Genomic DNA, 22,943 nt, shown 5'->3' with positions numbered 1-22,943 from the left:
GTATAATGCCACAATATTACACAACTATATATCTACTATACTACATGTATAATACCACCATACTACAATATTACACCACTACAATACTAAATGTATAATACCACCACACCACAATATTACACCACTACATATCTACAATACTAAATGTATAATACCACAATATTAGACCACTATATATCTACAATACTAAATGTATAATACCACCACACCACAATATTACACCACTACAATACTAAATGTATAATACCACCATACCACAATTTTACACCACTACGTATCTACGATACTAAATGTATAAAACCACAATATTACACCACTACATATCTACAATACTAAATGTATAATACCACCATACCACAATATTACACCACTACAATACTAAATGTATAATACCACCATACCACAATATTACACCACTACATATCTGCAATAGTAAATGTACAATACCACCATACTACAATATTATACCACAACATATCTACAATACTAAATGTATAATACCAACGTACCACAATATTACACCACTACACATCTACAATACTAAATGTATAATACCACAATATTACACTACTACATATCTACAATCCTAAATGTATAACACCACAATATTACACCACTACATGTCTACAATACTAAATGTATAGTATCACCATATCACAATATTACACCACTACAATACTAAATGTATAATACCACCATACCACAATATTACACCACTACATATCTACAATACCATATGTATGATACCACAATAACACAATATTACACCGCTACATATCTACAATACGAAATGTATAATACCAGCACACCACAATATTACACCACTACTTACCCACAATACTAAATGTATAATACCACCATACCACAATATTACACCACTACATATCCACAATACTAAATTTATAATACCACAATATTACACCACTACATATCTACAATACTAAATGTATAATACCAACGTACCACAATATCACACCACTACACATGTACAATACTAAATGTATAATACCACAATACCACAATATTACACCACTACAACACTAAATGTATAATACCACCACACCACAATATTACACCACTACATATCTACAATCCTAAATGTATAGTATCACCATATCACAATATTACACCACTACACATCTACAATACTAAATGTATAATACCACAATATTACACCACTATATATCTACAATACTAAATGTATAATACCACCACACCACAATATTACACCACTACAATACTAAATGTATAATACCACCATACCACAATTTTACACCACTACGTATCTACAATACTAAATGTATAAAACCACAATATTACACCACTACATATCTACAATACTAAATGTATAATACCACCATACCACAATATTACACCACTACAATACTAAATGTATAATACCACCATACCACAATATTACACCACTACATATCTGCAATACTAAATGTACAATACCACCATACCACAATATTACACCACGACATATCTACAATACTAAATGTATAATACCAACGTACCACAATATTACACCACTACACATTTACAATACTAAATATATAATACCACAATATTACACTACTACATATCTACAATCCTAAATGTATAATACCACAATATTACACCACTACATATCTACAATACTAAATGTATAGTATCACCATATCACAATAGTACACCACTACAATACTAAATGTATAATACCACCATACCACAATATTACACCACTACATATCTACGATACCAAATGTATAATACCACAATAACACAATATTACACCGCTAGATATCTACAATACTAAATGTATAATACCAGCACACCACAATATTACACCACTACTTACCCACAATACTAAATGTATAATACCACCATACTAAATGTATAAGACCACAATATTACACCACTAAATGTATAATACCACAATATCCACAATACTAAATGTATATACCACCACAGACCACAATACTAAATTACCACCATACCACAATTTTACACATCTACAATACTAAATGTATAATTACACCACTACATATCTACAATACTAAATGTATAATACCACATACCACTATATATCTACAATACTAAATGTATAATACCACCACACCACAATATTACACCACTACAATACTAAATGTATAATACCACAATATTACACCACTACATATCTACAATACTAAATGTATAATACCACCACAACACAATATTACACCACTACATAGCCACAATAGTAAATGTATAATGCCACAATATTACACAACTATATATCTACAATACTAAATGTATAATACCACCATACCACAATATTACACCACTACAATACTAAATGTATAATACCACCATACCACAATATTATACCACGACATATCTACAATACTAAATGTATAATACCAACTATCGGACCTTGTAGTCATTGCAGATAATATTCTAATCTTTGGTGACTTTAATATTCACATGGAAAAGTCCACAGACCCACTCCAAAAGGCTTTCGGAGCCATCATCGACTCAGTGGGTTTTGTCCAACATGTCTCTGGACCCACTCACTGTCACAGTCATACGCTGGACCTAGTTTTGTCCCATGGAATAAATGTTGTGGATCTTAATGTTTTTCCTCATAATCCTGGACTATCGGACCACCATTTTATTACGTTTGCAATTGCAACAAATAATCTGCTCAGACCCCAACCAAGGAACATCAAAAGTCGTGCTATAAATTCACAGACAACACAAAGATTCCTTGATTCCCTTCCAGACTCCCTCTGCCTACCCAAGGACGCCAGAGGACAAAAATCCGTTAACCACCTAACTGAGTATCTCAATTTAACCTTGCGCAATACCCTAGATGCAGTTGCACCCCTAAAAACTAAAAAAATGTCTCATAAGAAACTAGCTCCCTGGTACACAGAAAATACCCGAGCTCTGAAGCAAGCTTCCAGAAAATTGGAACGGAAATGGCGCCACACCAAACTGGAAGTCTTCCGACTAGCTTGGAAGGACGGTACCGTGCAGTACCGAAGAGCCCTTACTGCTGCTCGATCATCCTATTTTTCTAACTTAATTGAGGAAAATAAGAACAATCCGAAATTCCTTTTTGATACTGTCGCAAAGCTAACTAAAAAGCAGCATTCCCCAAGAGAGGATGACTTTCACTTTAGCAGTGATAAATTCATGAACTTCTTTGAGGAAAAGATTATGATTATTAGAAAGCAAATTACGGACTCCTCTTTAAACCTGCGTATTCCTCCAAACCTCAGTTGTCCTGAGTCTGCACAACTCTGCCAGGACCTAGGATCAAGAGAGACGCTCAAGTCTTTTAGTACTATATCTCTTGACACAATGATGAAAATAATCATGGCCTCTAAACCTTCAAGCTGCATACTGGACCCTATTCCAACTAAACTACTGAAAGAGCTGCTTCCTGTGCTTGGCCCTCCTATGTTGAACATAATAAACGGCTCTCTATCCACTGGATGTGTACCAAACTCACTAAAAGTGGCAGTAATAAAGCCTCTCTTGAAAAAGCCAAACCTTGACCCAGAAAATATAAAAAACTATCGGCCTATATCGAATCTTCCATTCCTCTCAAAAATTTTAGAGAAGGCTGTTGCGCAGCAACTCACTGCCTTCCTGAAGACAAACAATGTATACGAAATGCTTCAGTCTGGTTTTAGACCCCATCATAGCACTGAGACGGCACTTGTGAAGGTGGTAAATGACATTTTAATGGCAACGGACCGAGGCTCTGCATCTGTCCTCGTGCTCCTAGACCTTAGTGCTGCTTTTGATACCATCGATCACCACATTCTTTTGGAGAGATTGGAAACCCAAATTGGTCTACACGGACATGTTCTGGCCTGGTTTAGATCTTATCTGTCGGAAAGATATCAGTTTGTCTCTGTGAATGGTTTGTCCTCTGACAAATCAACTGTAAATTTCGGTGTTCCTCAAGGTTCTGTTTTAGGACCACTATTGTTTTCACTATATATTTTACCTCTTGGGGATGTTATTCGAAAACATAATGTAAACTTTCACTGCTATGCGGATGACACACAGCTGTACATTTCAATGAAACATGGTGAAGCCCCAAAATTGCCCTCGCTAGAAGCATGTGTTTCAGACATAAGGAAGTGGATGGCTGCAAACTTTCTACTATTAAACTCGGACAAAACAGAGATGCTTGTTCTAGGTCCCAAGAAACAAAGAGATCTTCTGTTGAATCTGACAATTAATCTTAATGGTTGTACAGTCGTCTCAAATAAAACTGTGAAGGACCTCGGCGTTACTCTGGACCCTGATCTCTCTTTTGAAGAACATATCAAGACCATTTCGAGGACAGCTTTTTCCATCTACGTAACATTGCAAAAATCAGAAACTTTCTGTCCAAAAATGATGCAGAAAAATTAATCCATGCTTTTGTCACTTCTAGGTTAGACTACTGCAATGCTCTATTTTCCGGCTACCCGGATAAAGCACTAAATAAACTTCAGTTAGTGCTGAATACGGCTGCTAGAATCCTGACTAGAACCAAAAAATTTGATCATATTACTCCAGTGCTAGCCTCTCTACACTGGCTTCCTGTCAAAGCAAGGGCTGATTTCAAGGTTTTACTGCTAACCTACAAAGCATTACATGGGCTTGCTCCTACCTATCTCTCTGATTTGGTCCTGCCGTACATACCTACACGTACGCTACGGTCACAAGACGCAGGCCTCCAAATTGTCCCTAGAATTTCTAAGCAAACAGCTGGAGGCAGGGCTTTCTCCTATAGAGCTCCATTTTTATGGAACGGTCTGCCTACCCATGTCAGAGACGCAAACTCGGTCTCAACCTTTAAGTCTTTACTGAAGACTCATCTCTTCAGTGGGTCATATGATTGAGTGTAGTCTGGCCCAGGAGTGGGAGGGTGAACGGAAAGGCTCTGGAGCAACGAACCGCCCTTGCTGTCTCTGCCTGGCCGATTCCCCTCTTTCCACTGGGATTCTCTGCCTCTACCCTGTTACGGGGGGCTGAGTCACTGGCTTACTGGGGCTCTCTCATGCCGTCCCTGGGGGGTGCGTCACCTGGGTGGGTTGATTCACTGTTGTGGTCGGCCTGTCTGGGTTGGCGCCCCCCTTGGGTTGAGCTGTGGCGGAGATCTTTGTGGGCTATACTCGGCCTTGTCTCAGGATGGTAAGTTGGTGGTTGAAGATATCCCTCTAGTGGTGTGGGGGCTGTGCTTTGGCAAAGTGGGTGGGGTTATATCCTTCCTGTTTGGCCCTGTCCGGGGTGTCCTCGGATGGGGCCACAGTGTCTCCTGACCCCTCCTGTCTCAGCCTCCAGTATTTATGCTGCATTAGTTTATGTGTCGGGGGGCTAGGGTCAGTTTGTTATATCTGGAGTACTTCTCCTGTCCTATTCGGTGTCCTGTGTGAATCTAAGTGTGCGTTCTCTAATTCTCTCCTTCTCTCTTTCTTTCTCTCTCTCGGAGGACTTGAGCCCTAGGACCATGCCCCAGGACTACCTGACATGATGACTCCTTGCTGTCCCCAGTCCACCTGGCCATGCTGCTGCTCCAGTTTCAACTGGCCTGGGCCCTAGGACCATGTCCCAGGACTACCTGACATGATGACTCCTTGCTGTCCCCAGTCCACCTGGCCATGCTGCTGCTCCAGTTTCAACTGTTCTGCCTTACTATTATTCAACCATGCTGGTCATTTATGAACATTTGAACATCTTGGCCACGTTCTGTTATAATCTCCACCCGGCACAGCCAGAAGAGGACTGGCCACCCCACATATGCTCTCTCTAATTCTCTCTTTCTTTCTCTCTCTCGGAGGACCTGAGCCCTAGGACCGTGCCCCAGGACTACCTGACATGATGACTCCTTGCTGTCCCCAGTCCACCTGACTGTGCTGCTGCTCCAGTTTCAACTGTTCTGCCTTATTATTATTCGACCATGCTGGTCATTTATGAACATTTGAACATCTTGGTCATGTTCTGTTATAATCTCTACCCGGCACAGCCAGAAGAGGACTGGCCACCCCACATAGCCTGGTTCCTCTCTAGGTTTCTTCCTAGGTTTTGGCCTTTCTAGGGAGTTTTTCCTAGCCACCGTGCTTTTACACCTGCATTGTTTGCTGTTTGGGGTTTTAGGCTGGGTTTCTGTACAGCACTTTGAGATATCAGCTGATGTACGAAGGGCTATATAAATAAATTTGATTTGATTTGATTTGATTTGAACCACAATTTTACACCACTACACATCTACAATACTAAATGTATAATACCACAATATTACACTACTACATATCTACAATCCTAAATGTATAACACCACAATATTACACCACTACATATCTACAATACTAAATGTATAGTATCACCATATCACAATATTACACCACTACAATACTAAATGTATAATACCACCATACCACAATATTACACCACTACATATCTACAATACCAAATGTATGATACCACAATAACAAAATATTACACCGCTACATATCTACAATACGAAATGTATAATACCAGCACACCACAATATTACACCACTACTTACCCACAATACTAAATGTATAATACCACCATACCACAATATTACACCACTACATATCCACAATACTAAATGTATAATACCACAATATTACACCACTACATATCTACAATACTAAATGTATAATACCACCACAACACAATATTACACCACTACATAGCCACAATAGTAAATATATAATGCCACAATATTACACAACTATATATCTACAATACTAAATGTATAATACCACCATACCACAATATTACACCACTACAATACTAAATGTATAATACCACCATACCACAATATTACAACACTCCAATACTAAATGTATAATACCCCCATACCACAATATTACACCACTACATATCTACAATACTACATGTATAATACCACGATACCACAATATTACACCACTACACATCTACAATACTAAATGTATAATAACACAATATTACACCACTACATATTTACAATACTAAATGTATAATACAACCACACCACAATATTACACCACTACACATCTACAATACTAAATGTATAATACCACAATACTACACCACTACAATACTAAATGTATAATAACGCCATACCACAATATTACACCACTACATATTTACAATACTAAATGTATAATACCCCCATACCACAATATTACACCACTACACATCAACAATACTAAGTGTATAAAACCATTATACCACATAGATAGTACATAGTATTCTTATGTCAGGGTTTATGATGCAACATACTGTAGAACAGAATGTTATCTGCAAATCAAATCAAATGAAATGTTATTTGTCACATACACATGGTTAGCAGATGTTAATGTGAGTGTAGCGAAATGCTTGTGCTTCTAGTTCTGACCATGCAGTAACATCTACCAAGTAATCTAACAATTCCTCAACAACTACCTAATGCACACAAATCTAAAGGGGTGAATGAGAATATGTACATATAAATATATGGGTGAGCGATGGCCGAGCGGCATAGGCAAGATGCAGTAGATGGTATAAAATACACTATATACATATGAGATGAGTAATGCAAGATATGTAAACATTATTAAAGTGGCATTATTTAAAGTGGCATTGTTTAAAGTGACTAGTGATCCATTATTTAAAGTGGCCAAAGATTGGGTCTCAATGTAGGCAGCAGCCACTCAATGTCTACCATTCCAGTGTTTAATTGCTATATTGTAATTACTTCGCCACCATGGCCTATTTATTGCCATGGTGTGCTCCCTTATATTACCTCATTTGCACTCACTGTATATAGACTTTTTGTTTTCTTTTGTTCTACTGTATTATTGACTATGTTTTGTCTATTCCATGTGTAACTCTGTGTAACTCTGTATTGTTGTATGTGTCGAATTGCTGTGCTTTATCTTGGCCAGGTCGCAGTTGCAAATGAGAACATGTTCTCAACTAGCCTACCTGGATAAATAAAGGTGAAATCAAATGAAATAAATAAAATAAAAAATAAATTAGTGATGGCTGTTTAACAGTCTGAAGGCCTTGAGATAGAAGCTGTTTTTCAGTCTCTCGGTCCCAGCTTTAATGCACCGGTACTGACCTCGCCTTCTGTATGATAGTGGGGTGAACAGGCAGTGGCTCGGGTGGTTGTTGTCCTTGATGATCTTTTTGGCCTTCCTGTGACATCGGGTGCTGTAGGTGTCCTGGAGGGCAGGTAGTTTGCCCCCGATGATGCGTTGTGCAGACCTCACTACCCTCTGGAGAGCCTTACGGTTGTGGGCAGAGCAGTTGCCATACCAGGCGGTGATACAGCCCAACAGGATGCTCTTGATTGTGCATCTGTAAAAGTTTGTGAGTGTTTTTGGTGACAAATTTCAAATTTGTCAAATTTCTTCAGCCTCCTTCTTCATCACGCTGCCTGTGTGGGTGGACCATTTCAGTTTGTCCGTGATGTGTATGCCGAGGAACTTAAAACTTTCTAACGTCTCCACAACTGTCCCGTCGATGTGGATAGAGGGGTGCTCCCTCTGCTGTTTCCTGAATTCCACGATCATCTCCTTTGTTTAGTTGACTTTGAGTGTGAGTTTATTTTCCTGACACCACACTCCGAGGGCCCTCGCCTCCTCCCTGTAGGCCGTCTCGTTGTTGTTGGTAATCAGGCATACTACTGTAGTGTCGTCCGCAAACATGATGATTGAGTTGGAGGTGTGCTTGGCCATGCAGTCATGGGTGAACAGGGAGTACAGGAGGGGGCTGAGATCACACCCTTGTGGGGCCCCAGTGTTGAGGTTCAAGGAAGTGGAGGTATTTTTTTCTACCTTCAGCATGTGGGAACAGCAGACTGGGATAGGGATTGATTATGTCCGTAACGTAATTATGTCCGGTCACCTTGCCATGATTAAAAGCAGTGGTTCACGCTTTCAGTTTTGCGCGAATGCTGTCATCAATCCATGGTTTGTGGTTGGGGAAGATTATAATAGTCACCATGGCTACAACATCACCGATGCAATTGCTAATAAACTCTCTCACGAGTCAGCGTATACATCAATGTTGTTGTCCGACGCTATCAGGAACATATCCCAGTCCACGTGATCGAAGCAATCTGGAAGTGTGGAATCAGATTGGTTAGATTGGTCGGACCAGCATTGAACAGACCTGAGCACGGGGGTTCCTGTTTTAGTTTCTGTCTATAGGCTGGGAGAAACACAATTTGAATTGAATATTTGATTTGATCTGAGGGAAAACCTTTCAAGCTTTGGAATGAAGATGCAGGGCTCTTTTCATTTTGTGTGTGTTTTGTGTGTGTGTGTGTTTGGTGTGTGTGTGTGTGGGAGGGGGGGGGTGCATTTACTTCATTATCTTAAGAGACTTTCTGTGGACCCCACCAGCTTGCTCTGACCGTTACTCTTGCTCTGACCGATGGGGCAACACATTTTTATTTAATATTTAAGCAGGGAGTCATGCTGAGACCACAGTCTATGTTGCAGATGAGCCATGCATGAACACATCAATAAACAACAATTACATGATACATATATACTGTACACACATCAATTACACAAAACATGAAAAGCAAAGACAAGACACAAAAAGCAAGACAAAATCATAAGAAACAAACACATACTTCAGTAAAAAGTCCCTCTAACATTCGCCTGAACTGCCCTGGAGGCACCAATTCCACCAACATTTTTTATTTATTTTTATTTCACCTTTATTTAACCAGGTAAGCAAGTTGAGAACAAGTTCTCATTTACAATTGCGACCTGGCCAAGATAAAGCAAAGCAGTTCGACACATACAACGACACAGAGTTACACATGGAGTAAAACAAACATACAGTCAATAATACAGTAAAAAAAAATTTAAAAATAATTTAAAAAAAACAAGTCTATATACAATGTGAGCAAATTAGGTGAGAAGGGAGGTAAAGGCAAAAAAGGCCATGGTGGCAAAGTAAATACAATATAGCAAGTAAAACACTGGAATGGTAGTATTGCAATGGAAGAATGTGCAAAGTAGAAATAAAAATAATGGGGTGCAAAGGAGCAAAATAAATAAATAAATTAAATACAGTTGGGAAAGAGGTAGTTGTTTGGGCTAAATTATAGGTGGGCTATGTACAGGTGCAGTAATCTGTAAGATGCTCTGACAGTTGGTGCTTAAAGCTAGTGAGGGAGATAAGTGTTTCCAATTTAAGAGATTTTTGTAGTTCGTTCCAGTCATTGGCAGCAGAGAACTGGAAGGAGGCGGCCAAAGAAATAATTGGTTTTGGGGGTGACTAGAGAGATATACCTGCTGGAGCGTGTGCTACAGGTGGGAGATGCTATGGTGACCAGCGAGCTGAGATAAGGGGGACTTTACCTAGCAGGGTCTTGTAGATGACATGGAGCCAGTGGGTTTGGCGACGAGTATGAAGCGAGGGCCAGCCAACGAGAGCGTACAGGTCGCAATGGTGGGTAGTATATGGGGCTTTGGTGACAAAACGGATAGCACTGTGATAGACTGCATCCAATTTGTTGAGTAGGGTATTGGAGGCTATTTTGTAAATGACATCGCCAAAGTCGAGGATTGGTAGGATGGTCAATTTTACAAGGGTATGTTTGGCAGCATGAGTGAAGGATGCTTTGTTGCGAAATAGGAAGCCAATTCTAGATTTAACTTTGGATTGGAGATGTTTGATATGGGTCTGGAAGGAGAGTTTACAGTCTAACCAGACACCTAAGTATTTGTAGTTGTCCACGTATTCTAAGTCAGAGCCGTCCAGAGTAGTGATGTTGGACAGGCGGGTAGGTGCAGGTAGCGATCGGTTGAAGAGCATGCATTTAGTTTTACTTGTATTTAAGAGCAATTGGAGGCCACGGAAGGAGAGTTGTATGGCATTGAAGCTTGCCTGGAGGGTTGTTAACACAGTGTCCAAAGAAGGGCCGGAAGTATACAGAATGGTGTCGTCTGCGTAGAGGTGGATCAGAGACTCACCAGCAGCAAGAGCGACCTCATTGATGTATACAGAGAAGAGAGTCGGTCCAAGAATTGAACCCTGTGGCACCCCATAGAGACTGCCAGAGGTCCGGACAGCAGACCCTCCGATTTGACACACTGAACTCTATCAGAGAAGTAGTTGGTGAACCAGGCGAGGCAATCATTTGAGAAACCAAGGCTGTCGAGTCTGCCGATGAGGATGTGGTGGTTGACAGAGTCGAAAGCCTTGGCCAGATCAATGAATACGGCTGCACAGTAATGTTTCTTATCGATGGCGGTTAAGATATCGTTTAGGACCTTGAGCGTGGCTGAGGTGCACCCATGACCAGCTCTGAAACCAGATTGCATAGCAGAGAAGGTATGGTGAGATTCGAAATGGTCGGTAATCTGTTTGTTGACTTGGCTTTCGAAGACCTTAGAAAGGCATGGTAGGATAGATATAGGTCTGTAGCAGTTTGGGTCAAGAGTGTCCCCCCCTTTGAAGAGGGGGATGACCGCAGCTGCTTTCCAATCTTTGGGAATCTCAGATGACACGAAAGAGAGGTTGAACAGGCTAGTAATAGGGGTGGCAACAATTTCGGCAGATAATTTTAGAAAGAAAGGGTCCAGATTGTCTAGCCCGGCTGATTTGTAGGGGTCCAGATTTTTCAGCTCTTTCAGAACTTCAGCTGAATGGATTTGGGAGAAGGAGAAATGGGGAAGGCTTGGGCGAGTTGCTGTTGGGGGTGCAGTGCTGTTGACCGGGGTAGGAGTTGCCAGGTGGAAAGCATGGCCAGCCGTAGAAAAATGCTCTCAATTATGGTGGATTTATCAGTGGTGACAGTGTTTCCTATCTTCAGTGCAGTGGGCAGCTGGGAGGAGGTGTTCTTATTCTCCATGGACTTTACAGTGTCCCAGAACTTTTTAGAGTTAGTGTTGCAGGAAGCAAATTTCTGCTTGAAAAAGCTAGCCTTGGCTTTTCTAACTGCCTGTGTATAACGGTTTCTAGCTTCCCTGAACAGCTGCATATCACGGGGGCTGTTCGATGCTAATGCAGAACGCCATAGGATGTTTTTGTGTTGGTTAAGGGCAGTCAGGTCTGGGGAGAACCAAGGGCTATATCTGTTCCTGGTTCTAATTTTCTTGAATGGGGCATGTTTATTTAACATTGTTAGGAAGGCATTTTTAAAAAATATCCAGGCATCCTCTACTGACGGGATGAGATCAATATCCTTCCAGGACACCCCGGCCAGGTCGATTAGAAAGGCCTGCTCGCTGAAGTGTTTCAGGGAGCGTTTTACAGTGATGAGTGGAGGTCGTTTGACCGCTGACCCATTACGGATGCAGGCAATGAGGCAGTGATCGCTGAGATCTTGGTTGAAGACAGCAGAGGTGTATTTAGGGGAAGTTGGTTAGGATGATATCTATGAGGGTGCCCGTGTTTAAGGCTTTGGGGGTACCTGGTAGGTTCATTGATAATTTGTGTGAGATTGAGGGCATCAAGTTTAGATTGTAGGATGGCTGGGGTGTTAAGCATGTTCCAGTTTAGGTCGCCTAGCAGCACGAGCTCTGAAGATAGATGGGGGCAATCAGTTCACATATGGTGTCCAGAGCACAGCTGGGAGCAGAGGGTGGTCTATAGCAGGCGGCAACGGTGAGAGACTTGTTTTTAGAGAGGTGGATTTTTAAAAGTGGAAGTTCAAATTGTTTGGGTACAGACCTGGATAGTAGGACAGAACTCTGCAGGCTATCTTTGCAGTAGATTGCAACACCGCCCCCTTTAGCAGTTCTATCTTGTCTGAAAATGTTGTAGTTTGGAATTAAAATTTCTGAATTTTTGGTGGTCTTCCTAAGCCAGGATTCAGACACAGCTAGAACATCCGGGTTGGCAGAGTGTGCTAAAGCAGTGAAAAGAACAAACTTAGGGAGGAGGCTTCTAATGTTAACATGCATGAAACCAAGGCTATTACGGTTACAGAAGTCATCAAAAGAGAGCGCCTGGGGAATAGGAGTGGAGCTAGGCACTGCAGGGCCTGGATTCACCTCTACATCGCCAGAGGAACATAGGAGGAGAAGAATAAGGGTACGGCTAAAAGCAATAAGAATTGGTCGTCTAGAACGTCTGGAACAGAGAGTAAAAGGAGGTTTCTGGGGGCGATAAAATAGCATCAAGGTATAATGTACAGACAAAGGTATGGTAGGATGTGAGTACAGTGGAGGTAAACCTAGGTATTGAGTGATGAAGAGAGAGATATTGTCTCTAGAAACATCATTGAAACCAGGAGATGTCATTGCATGTGTGGGTGGTGGAACTAATAAGTTGGATAAGGTATAGTGAGCAGGACTAGAGGCTCTACAGTGAAATAAGCCAATAAACACTAACCAGAACAGCAATGGACAAGACATATTGACATTAAGGAGAGGCATCCTTAGTCGAGTGATCAAAAGGGTCCAGGGAGTGGAGAGGTTGGTTTGGGGGTCACGGCGATTTAGACAGCTAGCCAGGACATCGGTAGCAAGCTAGCATAGGATGGAGGTCTGTTGTTAGCCACCTCTTGCGTTCCGTCAGTAGATTAGTGGAGTTCCGTGTTGTAGAGGGGATTAGTCCAAATCACACAACAACAAAAAAATAAAAACAATAGATATAGTTATAGAGGCCCAAGAAGAAACATGTTAATAATAAAAATAAATAAATTGTCCGATTGTCTATTCTGAGAGCATCCGGTAAGACAGCTAACGGTTAGCAGGCCGCAGATGGGCATTCAGGTAACGTCGCGACGGAGGAGCCAGCCGGATCTCCTTCGGGTAGATAACGTCGGCAGTCCAGTTGTGAAGGCCCGGAGGGGCTCCGTGTAGGCAGTAAAACGGGTCCGGATAGGTGACTGCAGCCCAGGAGTGATTGACGGAGCTCAGGAGTGGTTGACGGAGCTCGCTAGCTCCGGAGTAATTGATGTTTGCTCCGGAATTGACGAAAGCAGATAGACACACGGATAGCAGCCAGCTAGCTGTGAGATCCGGGAGTGAATGTCCAGAGAGCAGTTGAAATCCAGGGACATGGAGAGAAAAAATCGGTCCGGTATGTTCCGTTCCGAGCCGCGCTGCGCCGTACAAAACTGGCGATAGATTTTCGAGTTAAAGGATAGCTAATGACCACAAACCGTGGTTAGCTGACTGAATACGAACGAGTTGCCAGTAAAGAAGCTAACTAGCTTCTGATTAGCTTCTGGCTAGCTCCTGGCTAGCTTCTGGCTAGCTTCTTGGAGGATTGCAGATTTGATTGCAGATTTGAGGTAAATAATACGTATTTATACATATCAATTGGTGAGGCAGGTTGCAGGAGAGTGTATTGAAGATGAGTTGATGGAAAATAAAAATAAAATGTATGTGAAAAAAAAGTTGTAAAATATATATATATACACGACACGACAAGACGAGGACAAAAGACGTCTGAACTGCTATGCCATCTTGGAATCCTAGCTGTGAAGGTCAATAAAACTGAAAGCAGATTTCCCTAACTGTAGAGATGGAAGGGATCTCTGAGGACCCTGAGTCCTGGTCTGATAACTTATACTGTATGTCTGAAGGCATCTCCAGGGTTAGTCATCTCTGAGTCCTGGTCTGGTATCTTATACTGTATGTTTGAAGGCATCTCCAGGTTTAGCCATCCCTGAGTCCTGGTCTGGTATCTTATACTGTATGTCTGAAGGCATCTCCAGGGTTGGACCCTGAGTCCTGGTCTGATAACTTATACTGTATGTCTGAAGGCATCTCCAGGGTTGGACCCTGAGTCCTGGTCTGATAACTTATACTGTATGTCTGAAGGCATCTCCAGGTTTAGCCATCCCTGAGTCCTGGTCTGGTATCTTATACCGTATGTCTGAAGGGATCTCCAGGGTTGGACCCTGAGTCCTGGTCTGGTATCTTATACTGTATGTCTGAAGGCATCTCCAGGGTTGGACCCTGAGTCCTGGTCTGGTGTCTTATACTGTATGTCTGAAGGCATCTCCAGGGTTAGCCATCCCTGAGTCCTGGTCTGGTATCTTATACTGTTTGTCTGAAGGCATCTCCAGGGTTGGACCCTGAGTCCTGGTCTAATAACTTATACTGTATGTCTGAAGGCATCTCCAGGTTTAGCCATCCCTGAGTCCTGGTCTGGTATCTTATCTTATACTCCAGGGTTGGACCCTGAGTCCTGGTCTGGTATCTTATACTGTATGTCTGAAGGCATCTCCAGGGTTGGACCCTGAGTCCTGGTCTGGTGTCTTATACTGTATGTCTGAAGGCATCTCCAGGGTTGGACCCTGAGTCCTGGTCTGGTGTCTTATACTGTTTGTCTGAAGGCATCTCCAGGGTTGGTCCTAGCCATCCCTGTCTGAAGGCAGTCCTGGTCTGGTATCTTATACTGTTTGTCTGAAGGCATCTCCAGGGTTGGCCATCCCTGAGTCCTGGTCTAATAGGTTTAGCCTTATACTGTATGTCTGAAGGCATCTCCAGGGTTGGACCCTGAGTCCTGGTCTGATAACTTATACTGTATGTCTGAAGGCATCTCCAGGGTTAGTCATCTCTGAGTCCTGGTCTGGTATCTTATACTGTATGTTTGAAGGCATCTCCAGGTTTAGCCATCCCTGAGTCCTGGTCTGGTATCTTATACTGTATGTCTGAAGGCATCTCCAGGGTTGGACCCTGAGTCCTGGTCTGATAACTTATACTGTATGTCTGAAGGCATCTCCAGGGTTGGACCCTGAGTCCTGGTCTGATAACTTATACTGTATGTCTGAAGGCATCTCCAGGTTTAGCCATCCCTGAGTCCTGGTCTGGTATCTTATACCGTATGTCTGAAGGGATCTCCAGGGTTGGACCCTGAGTCCTGGTCTGGTATCTTATACTGTATGTCTGAAGGCATCTCCAGGGTTGGACCCTGAGTCCTGGTCTGGTGTCTTATACTGTATGTCTGAAGGCATCTCCAGGGTTAGCCATCCCTGAGTCCTGGTCTGGTATCTTATACTGTTTGTCTGAAGGCATCTCCAGGGTTGGACCCTGAGTCCTGGTCTAATAACTTATACTGTATGTCTGAAGGCATCTCCAGGTTTAGCCATCCCTGAGTCCTGGTCTGGTATCTTATACCGTATGTCTGAAGGGATCTCCAGGGTTGGACCCTGAGTCCTGGTCTGGTATCTTATACTGTATGTCTGAAGGCATCTCCAGGGTTGGACCCTGAGTCCTGGTCTGGTGTCTTATACTGTATGTCTGAAGGCATCTCCAGGGTTAGCCATCCCTGAGTCCTGGTCTGGTATCTTATACTGTTTGTCTGAAGGCATCTCCAGGGTTGGACCCTGAGTCCTGGTCTAATAACTTATACTGTATGTCTGAAGGCATCTCCAGGTTTAGCCATCCCTGAGTCCTGGTCTGGTATCTTATACCGTATGTCTGAAGGCATCTCCAGGGTTGGACCCTGAGTCCTGGACTGATAACTTATACTGTATGTCTGAAGGCATCTCCAGGGTTGGACCCTGAGTCCTGGTCTGGTGTCTTATACTGTATGTCTGAAGGCATCTCCAGGGTTAGCCATCCCTGAGTCCTGGTCTGGTATCTTATACTGTTTGTCTGAAGGCATCTCCAGGGTTGGACCCTGAGTCCTGGTCTAATAACTTATACTGTATGTCTGAAGGCATCTCCAGGGTTGGACCCTGAGTCCTGGTCTGATAACTTATACTGTATGTCTGAAGGCATCTCCAGGGTTAGTCATCTCTGAGTCCTGGTCTGGTATCTTATACTGTATGTTTGAAGGCATCTCCAGGTTTAGCCATCCCTGAGTCCTGGTCTGGTATCTTATACTGTATGTCTGAAGGCATCTCCAGGGTTGGACCCTGAGTCCCGGTCTGATAACTTATACTGTATGTCTGAAGGCATCTCCAGGGTTGGACCCTGAGTCCTGGTCTGATAACTTATACTGTATGTCTGAAGGCATCTCCAGGTTTAGCCATCCCTGAGTCCTGGTCTGGTAACTTATACCGTATGTCTGAAAGGATCTCCAGGGTTGGACCCTGAGTCCTGGTCTGGTATCTTATACTGTATGTCTGAAGGCATCTCCAGGGTTGGACCCTGAGTCCTGGTCTGGTGTCTTATACTGTATGTCTGAAGGCATCTCCAGGGTTAGCCATCCCTGAGTCCTGGTGTGGTATCTTATACTGTTTGTCTGAAGGCATCTCCAGGGTTGGACCCTGAGTCCTGGTCTAATAACTTATACTGTATGTCTGAAGGCATCTCCAGGTTTAGCCATCCCTGAGTCCTGGTCTGGTATCTTATACCGTATGTCTGAAGGCATCTCCAGGGTTGGACCCTGAGTCCTGGACTGATAACTTATACTGTATGTCTGAAGGCATCTCCAGGGTTGGACCCTGAGTCCTGGTCTGGTATCTTATACTGTATGTCTGAAGGCATCTCCAGGGTTAGTCATCTCTGAGTCCTGGTCTGGTATCTTATACTGTATGTTTGAAGGCATCTCCAGGTTTAGCCATCCCTGAGTCCTGGTCTGGTATCTTATACTGTATGTCTGAAGGCATCTCCAGGGTTGGACCCTGAGTCCTGGTCTGATAACTTATACTGTATGTCTGAAGGCATCTCCAGGGTTGGACCCTGAGTCCTGGTCTGATAACTTATACTGTATGTCTGAAGGCATCTCCAGGTTTAGCCATCCCTGAGTCCTGGTCTGGTATCTTATACCGTATGTCTGAAGGGATCTCCAGGGTTGGACCCTGAGTCCTGGTCTGGTATCTTATACTGTATGTCTGAAGGCATCTCCAGGGTTGGACCCTGAGTCCTGGTCTGGTGTCTTATACTGTATGTCTGAAGGCATCTCCAGGGTTAGCCATCCCTGAGTCCTGGTCTGGTATCTTATACTGTGTGTCTGAAGGCATCTCCAGGGTTGGACCCTGAGTCCTGGTCTAATAACTTATACTGTATGTCTGAAGGCATCTCCAGGTTTAGCCATCCCTGAGTCCTGGTCTGGTATCTTATACCGTATGTCTGAAGGGATCTCCAGGGTTGGACCCTGAGTCCTGGTCTGGTATCTTATACTGTATGTCTGAAGGCATCTCCAGGGTTGGACCCTGAGTCCTGGTCTGGTGTCTTATACTGTATGTCTGAAGGCATCTCCAGGGTTAGCCATCCCTGAGTCCTGGTCTGGTATCTTATACTGTTTGTCTGAAGGCATCTCCAGGGTTGGACCCTGAGTCCTGGTCTAATAACTTATACTGTATGTCTGAAGGCATCTCCAGGGTTGGACCCTGAGTCCTGGTCTGATAACTTATACTGTATGTCTGAAGGCATCTCCAGGGTTAGTCATCTCTGAGTCCTGGTCTGGTATCTTATACTGTATGTTTGAAGGCATCTCCAGGTTTAGCCATCCCTGAGTCCTGGTCTGGTATCTTATACTGTATGTCTGAAGGCATCTCCAGGGTTGGACCCTGAGTCCCGGTCTGATAACTTATACTGTATGTCTGAAGGCATCTCCAGGGTTGGACCCCTGAGTCCTGGTCTGATAACTTATACTGTATGTCTGAAGGCATCTCCAGGTTTAGCCATCCCTGAGTCCTGGTCTGGTAACTTATACCGTATGTCTGAAGGGATCTCCAGGGTTGGACCCTGAGTCCTGGTCTGGTATCTTATACTGTATGTCTGAAGGCATCTCCAGGGTTGGACCCTGAGTCCTGGTCTGGTGTCTTATACTGTATGTCTGAAGGCATCTCCAGGGTTAGCCATCCCTGAGTCCTGGTGTGGTATCTTATACTGTTTGTCTGAAGGTATCTCCAGGGTTGGACCCTGAGTCCTGGTCTAATAACTTATACTGTATGTCTGAAGGCATCTCCAGGTTTAGCCATCCCTGAGTCCTGGTCTGGTATCTTATACCGTATGTCTGAAGGCATCTCCAGGGTTGGACCCTGAGTCCTGGACTGATAACTTATACTGTATGTCTGAAGGCATCTCCAGGGTTGGACCCTGAGTCCTGGTCTGGTATCTTATACTGTATGTCTGAAGGCATCTCCAGGGTTGGACCCTGAGTCCTGGTCTGGTATCTTATACTGTATGTCTGAAGGCATCTCCAGGGTTGGACCCTGAGTCCTGGTCTGGTAACTTATACTGTATGTCTGAAGGCATCTCCAGGGTTGGACCCTGAGTCCTGGTCTGGTATCATATACTGTATGTCTGAAGGCATCTCCAGGGTTGGACCCTGAGTCCTGGTCTGGTATCATATACTGTATGTCTGAAGGCATCTCCAGGGTTGTACCCTGAGTCCTGGTCTGGTATCTTATACTGTATGTCTGAAGGCATCTCCAGGGTTGGACCCTGAGTCCTGGTCTGGTATCTTATACTGTATGTCTGAAGGCATCTCCAGGGTTGGACCCTGAGTCCTGGTCTGGTAACTTACACTGTATGTCTGAAGGCATTGCCAGGGTTGGACCCTGAGTCCTGGTCTGGTATCTTATACTGTATGTCTGAAGGCATCTCCAGGTTTAGCCATCCCTGAGTCCTGGTCTGATAACTTATACTGTATGTCTGAAGGCATCTCCAGGTTTAGCCATCCCTGAGTCCTGGTCTGATAACTTATACTGTATGTCTGAAGGCATCTCCAGGTTTAGCCATCCCTGGATGTATCCAGACTTCAAAGAGGACCTACTTTTAGCTGCCCCCTCTTGACATCGTATAGACATTTTTTTAGAGTTCATTTCCTGCAATTCTACACATTTTGCCAGAGGTAGTAGAGAAAATGCTGCTGTTTTAAGCCACATTTTCTGCAATTTTATACATTTTGCCATTGGCCAGAGAAAAGATTTTGACTGAAATAACAAGAGAAAAACTGCTGATGCTCAACCAAATTTAGGAATTGTTACCTTGATATAGACGCTATCGCCATAGTCAATAACCGGAATGAATGTTGACTGAATGATTTGTTTTGTGCTATTTAATGAAGACAGGACCTGTTCGTATAGAAGAAGTCTATTTTAATTCTCCATGTCTTAACTCATCAACATGCTTTTTGAAAGATAGCTTTTTGTCGATCCAAGATGCCCAGACACGATCAATGAGGGCACCATCCATATAACATCAGATACATTTTTAAGGGATTTGGAAAATAACACATCATTTGTTTTACTTTGCTGAAGTACCAATTTAGGTTCAACAAAGGCTTTCTGCTGGGCAATAAAGCAGATTGAAGTTCTGGATACAGGTGAAAGTTATACTTTTTTTTACAGATAAACCAATATTGTTAATGTAAATAATGAAAATAACCAGACCAAAATCGATCCCTGTTCTGTCTAGAAAACATAATTTAACACCATCAGTAAACACACACTGTGTTCTCTCCTTTAAATAACTTTCGAACCAGCTACACGCAGCCTGGTCCGGGCCATTTGATGAAAGCCTCTGAATAAGCAATGAATGGCGCATTACTGCCTGAATGGGGTCTTTCAGTGGTCAGGTCTAAGTGGGGCCAATTTCAAAGCAGAAAGCATCCGTCTGATAGGATAAAAGATCTCATCTCTCCCTCCCTCCCTCCCTCCCTCTCTCTCTCTCTTTATGTAAATTGTGATCAGGGAGTTGGCACTACAGCTCAACAGAGGACAAAGTGCACCCCTTTCGTTTTGTGCCCTCGGGTTAACCAAGTTTCAAATACTAGATGGTCCATTTGAAAAATGAGATTGCAGGTTATTTTCAAATGTAGAACTGCTTGCCTATCACTGCCACTCTTGCCGTTTCACTGTCAACATGTTCTCAACATGGACTCCAAGAGAGGGAAATAGAGAGATGGAGGAACATTCAGCAGAAAGAGAGAGAGAAAGAGATAGAGGGACACAGGGTTAAAGAGCAAGAGAGAGAGCGTGGTATGTGTGAGTGTATGTGTGAGCTCTCTGTGGCGTGGCGAGCAGAAGTAGCTGGCAGGACTCTAAGTACTTGATGCTGTTTTGACAAACGGCTTAAGAGCATCTTGAGAAATGAGGGCTGTGAGGTTCAGAGGTCAATCAATGAATGGCTGGGGTCTAAGAGGAAGGAAGCCCCCTCCCTATCTGTGTAGAGACTGGGCAGGCGCCAAATGACTGATAATTAACTGGTCTCTATAAATGGAGGCTCTGTTTTCCCCAGGGCACTATTAAAACATGACATTGTCCAGGACCATTCACCGCGAACCTCCCTCCATCCCTCCCTACCACTCTATTCCCTCCCTCCTCGATATATATGTATATATATATCTATGCTGTGTGTGTGTATAGCCGAATCAGCACATTTGAGTGTGTGTGTGTATGTGTGTGTCGTTACGAAGGCCTATGCAAGGCATGAGTGCGTTTTGATTGATGGAGGAAAGAGGGATGGAGGAAAGAAGAGGAAGGGCTTACCTGTAGGGCTGCTCCCCTGTGTGTGTCCGTAAGTGCCTGGTAAGATTAGCTGACCTGGGGAAGATCTTCCCACAGTACCTAGAGAGAGAGAGCGCGAGAGAGCACGAGAGAGCGTGAGAGAGCGCGAGAGAGAGAGAGAGAGAGAGAGAGAGAGAGAGAGAGAGAGAGAGAGAGAGGGGGAGAGTGAGAGAGAGAGAGAGAGAGAGGGGAGAGTGAGAGAGAGAGAGAGAGAGAGAGAGAGAGAGAGAGAGAGAGAGGGGGAGCGGGAAAGTGTGAGAGAGAGAGAGAGAGAGAGAGAGAGAGAGAGAGAGAGGGAGCGGGAAAGTGTGAGAGAGAGAGAGAGAGAGAGAGAGAGAGAGAGAGGGGAGTGGGAAAGTGTGAGAGAGAGAGAGAGAGAGGGGAGTGGGAAAGTGTGAGAGAGAGAGAGAGAGAGAGAGAGAGAGAGAGGGAGCGGGGAGAGTGAGAGAGAGAGAGAGAGAGAGAGAGAGAGAGAGAGAGAGAGAGAGAGAGAGATGGGGAGCGGGAGTGCGGAAAGTGAGAGGGAGAGAGATGGGGAGTAGGCAAGGGTGTGAGAGAGAGATGGGGAGCGGGGAAAGGGGGAGAGAGAGAGACGGGGGAATAGGCAAGGTGGAGAGAGCGTGGAAAGTGAGCGTGGAAAGTGAGCGAGAGAGAGAGCATGGCTTGAATATTTTATGTTGATCCCATATATCTTTTTTTGAAGTTGACAAACTAAACTGTCTGGTGGGTACCTGCAGGTGTAGCGCTCCTTGCCTTAGCGGAGGATGGCGTCGGAGAGGGAGGGCGGCGGAGAGAGAGGTCGGCGGAGAGAGGAGGTTGACAAACTAAACTGTCTGGTGGGTACCTACCTGCAGGTGTAGCGCTCCTTGCCTTTGCAGAGGATGGCGTCGGAGAGGGAGGGCGGCGGAGAGAGAGGTCGGCGGAGAGAGGAGGTTGACAAACTAAACTGTCTGGTGGGTACCTACCTGCAGGTGTAGCGCTCCTTGCCTTTGCAGAGGATGGCGGCGGAGAGGGAGGGCGGTGGAGAGGGAGGGCGGCGGAGAGGGAGGGCGGCGGAGAGGGAGGGCGGCGAGCGGAAGTTGACAAATTAAACTGTCTGGTGGGTACCTACCTGCAGGTGTAGCGCTCCTTGCCTTTGCAGAGGATGGCGCCGGAGAGGGAGGGCGGCGGAGAGGGAGGGAGGGCGGTGGAGAGGGAGGGCGGCGGAGAGCGGAAGTTGACAAATTAAACTGTCTGGTGGGTACCTACCTGCAGGTGTAACGCTCCTTGCCTTTGCGGAGGATGGCGTCAGAGAGGGAGGGCGGCGAGCGGAAGTTGAAGAGTGGGTGGGCCGAGTGCTGCAGCAAGTTGGGCGAAGCATCCAGTTTGAGAGCGCCAAAGCTCTCCAGCTTCTCCGTCATGCTCTCCATGGCTGACATCTGAGGTAAAGAAGGTGTACCATGGTAAAGATACTGTAGCTGTAGATAGGGGAAAATGTACAATCACGTTTTAGTAACGAACTTAACTGTTTCTCAACAAATCAACAAATTGTATTTGCCACATGCGCCAAATCCAACAGGTGTAGACCTTACAGTGAAATGCTTACT

The 22,943-nt window shown here is 44.0% G+C and overlaps 1 protein-coding gene across 1 annotated transcript in view; it reads right to left on the bottom strand.

Moving 5' to 3' along the window:
• LOC115120562 (histone-lysine N-methyltransferase PRDM16-like) overlaps nt 1-22,943 on the bottom strand; it is a 329,075-nt gene that overhangs the window by 36,867 nt on the left and 269,265 nt on the right. Inside the window, exons 9-10 of the mRNA XM_065006067.1 lie at nt 22,606-22,775; nt 21,340-21,417 (exon numbers count right to left, since the gene is read on the bottom strand). Coding sequence (XP_064862139.1) covers nt 21,340-21,417; nt 22,606-22,775 — 248 coding nt within the window. The remainder of the gene's footprint in view (nt 1-21,339; nt 21,418-22,605; nt 22,776-22,943) is intronic.

The sequence above is a fragment of the Oncorhynchus nerka genome, linkage group LG20 (genome assembly GCF_034236695.1).
Source record: "Oncorhynchus nerka isolate Pitt River linkage group LG20, Oner_Uvic_2.0, whole genome shotgun sequence".
Classification (NCBI taxonomy): Eukaryota; Metazoa; Chordata; class Actinopteri; order Salmoniformes; family Salmonidae; genus Oncorhynchus; species Oncorhynchus nerka.
Note: the sequence above shows the minus strand (reverse complement) of the source record. Positions and strands in the feature narration are given on the sequence as shown.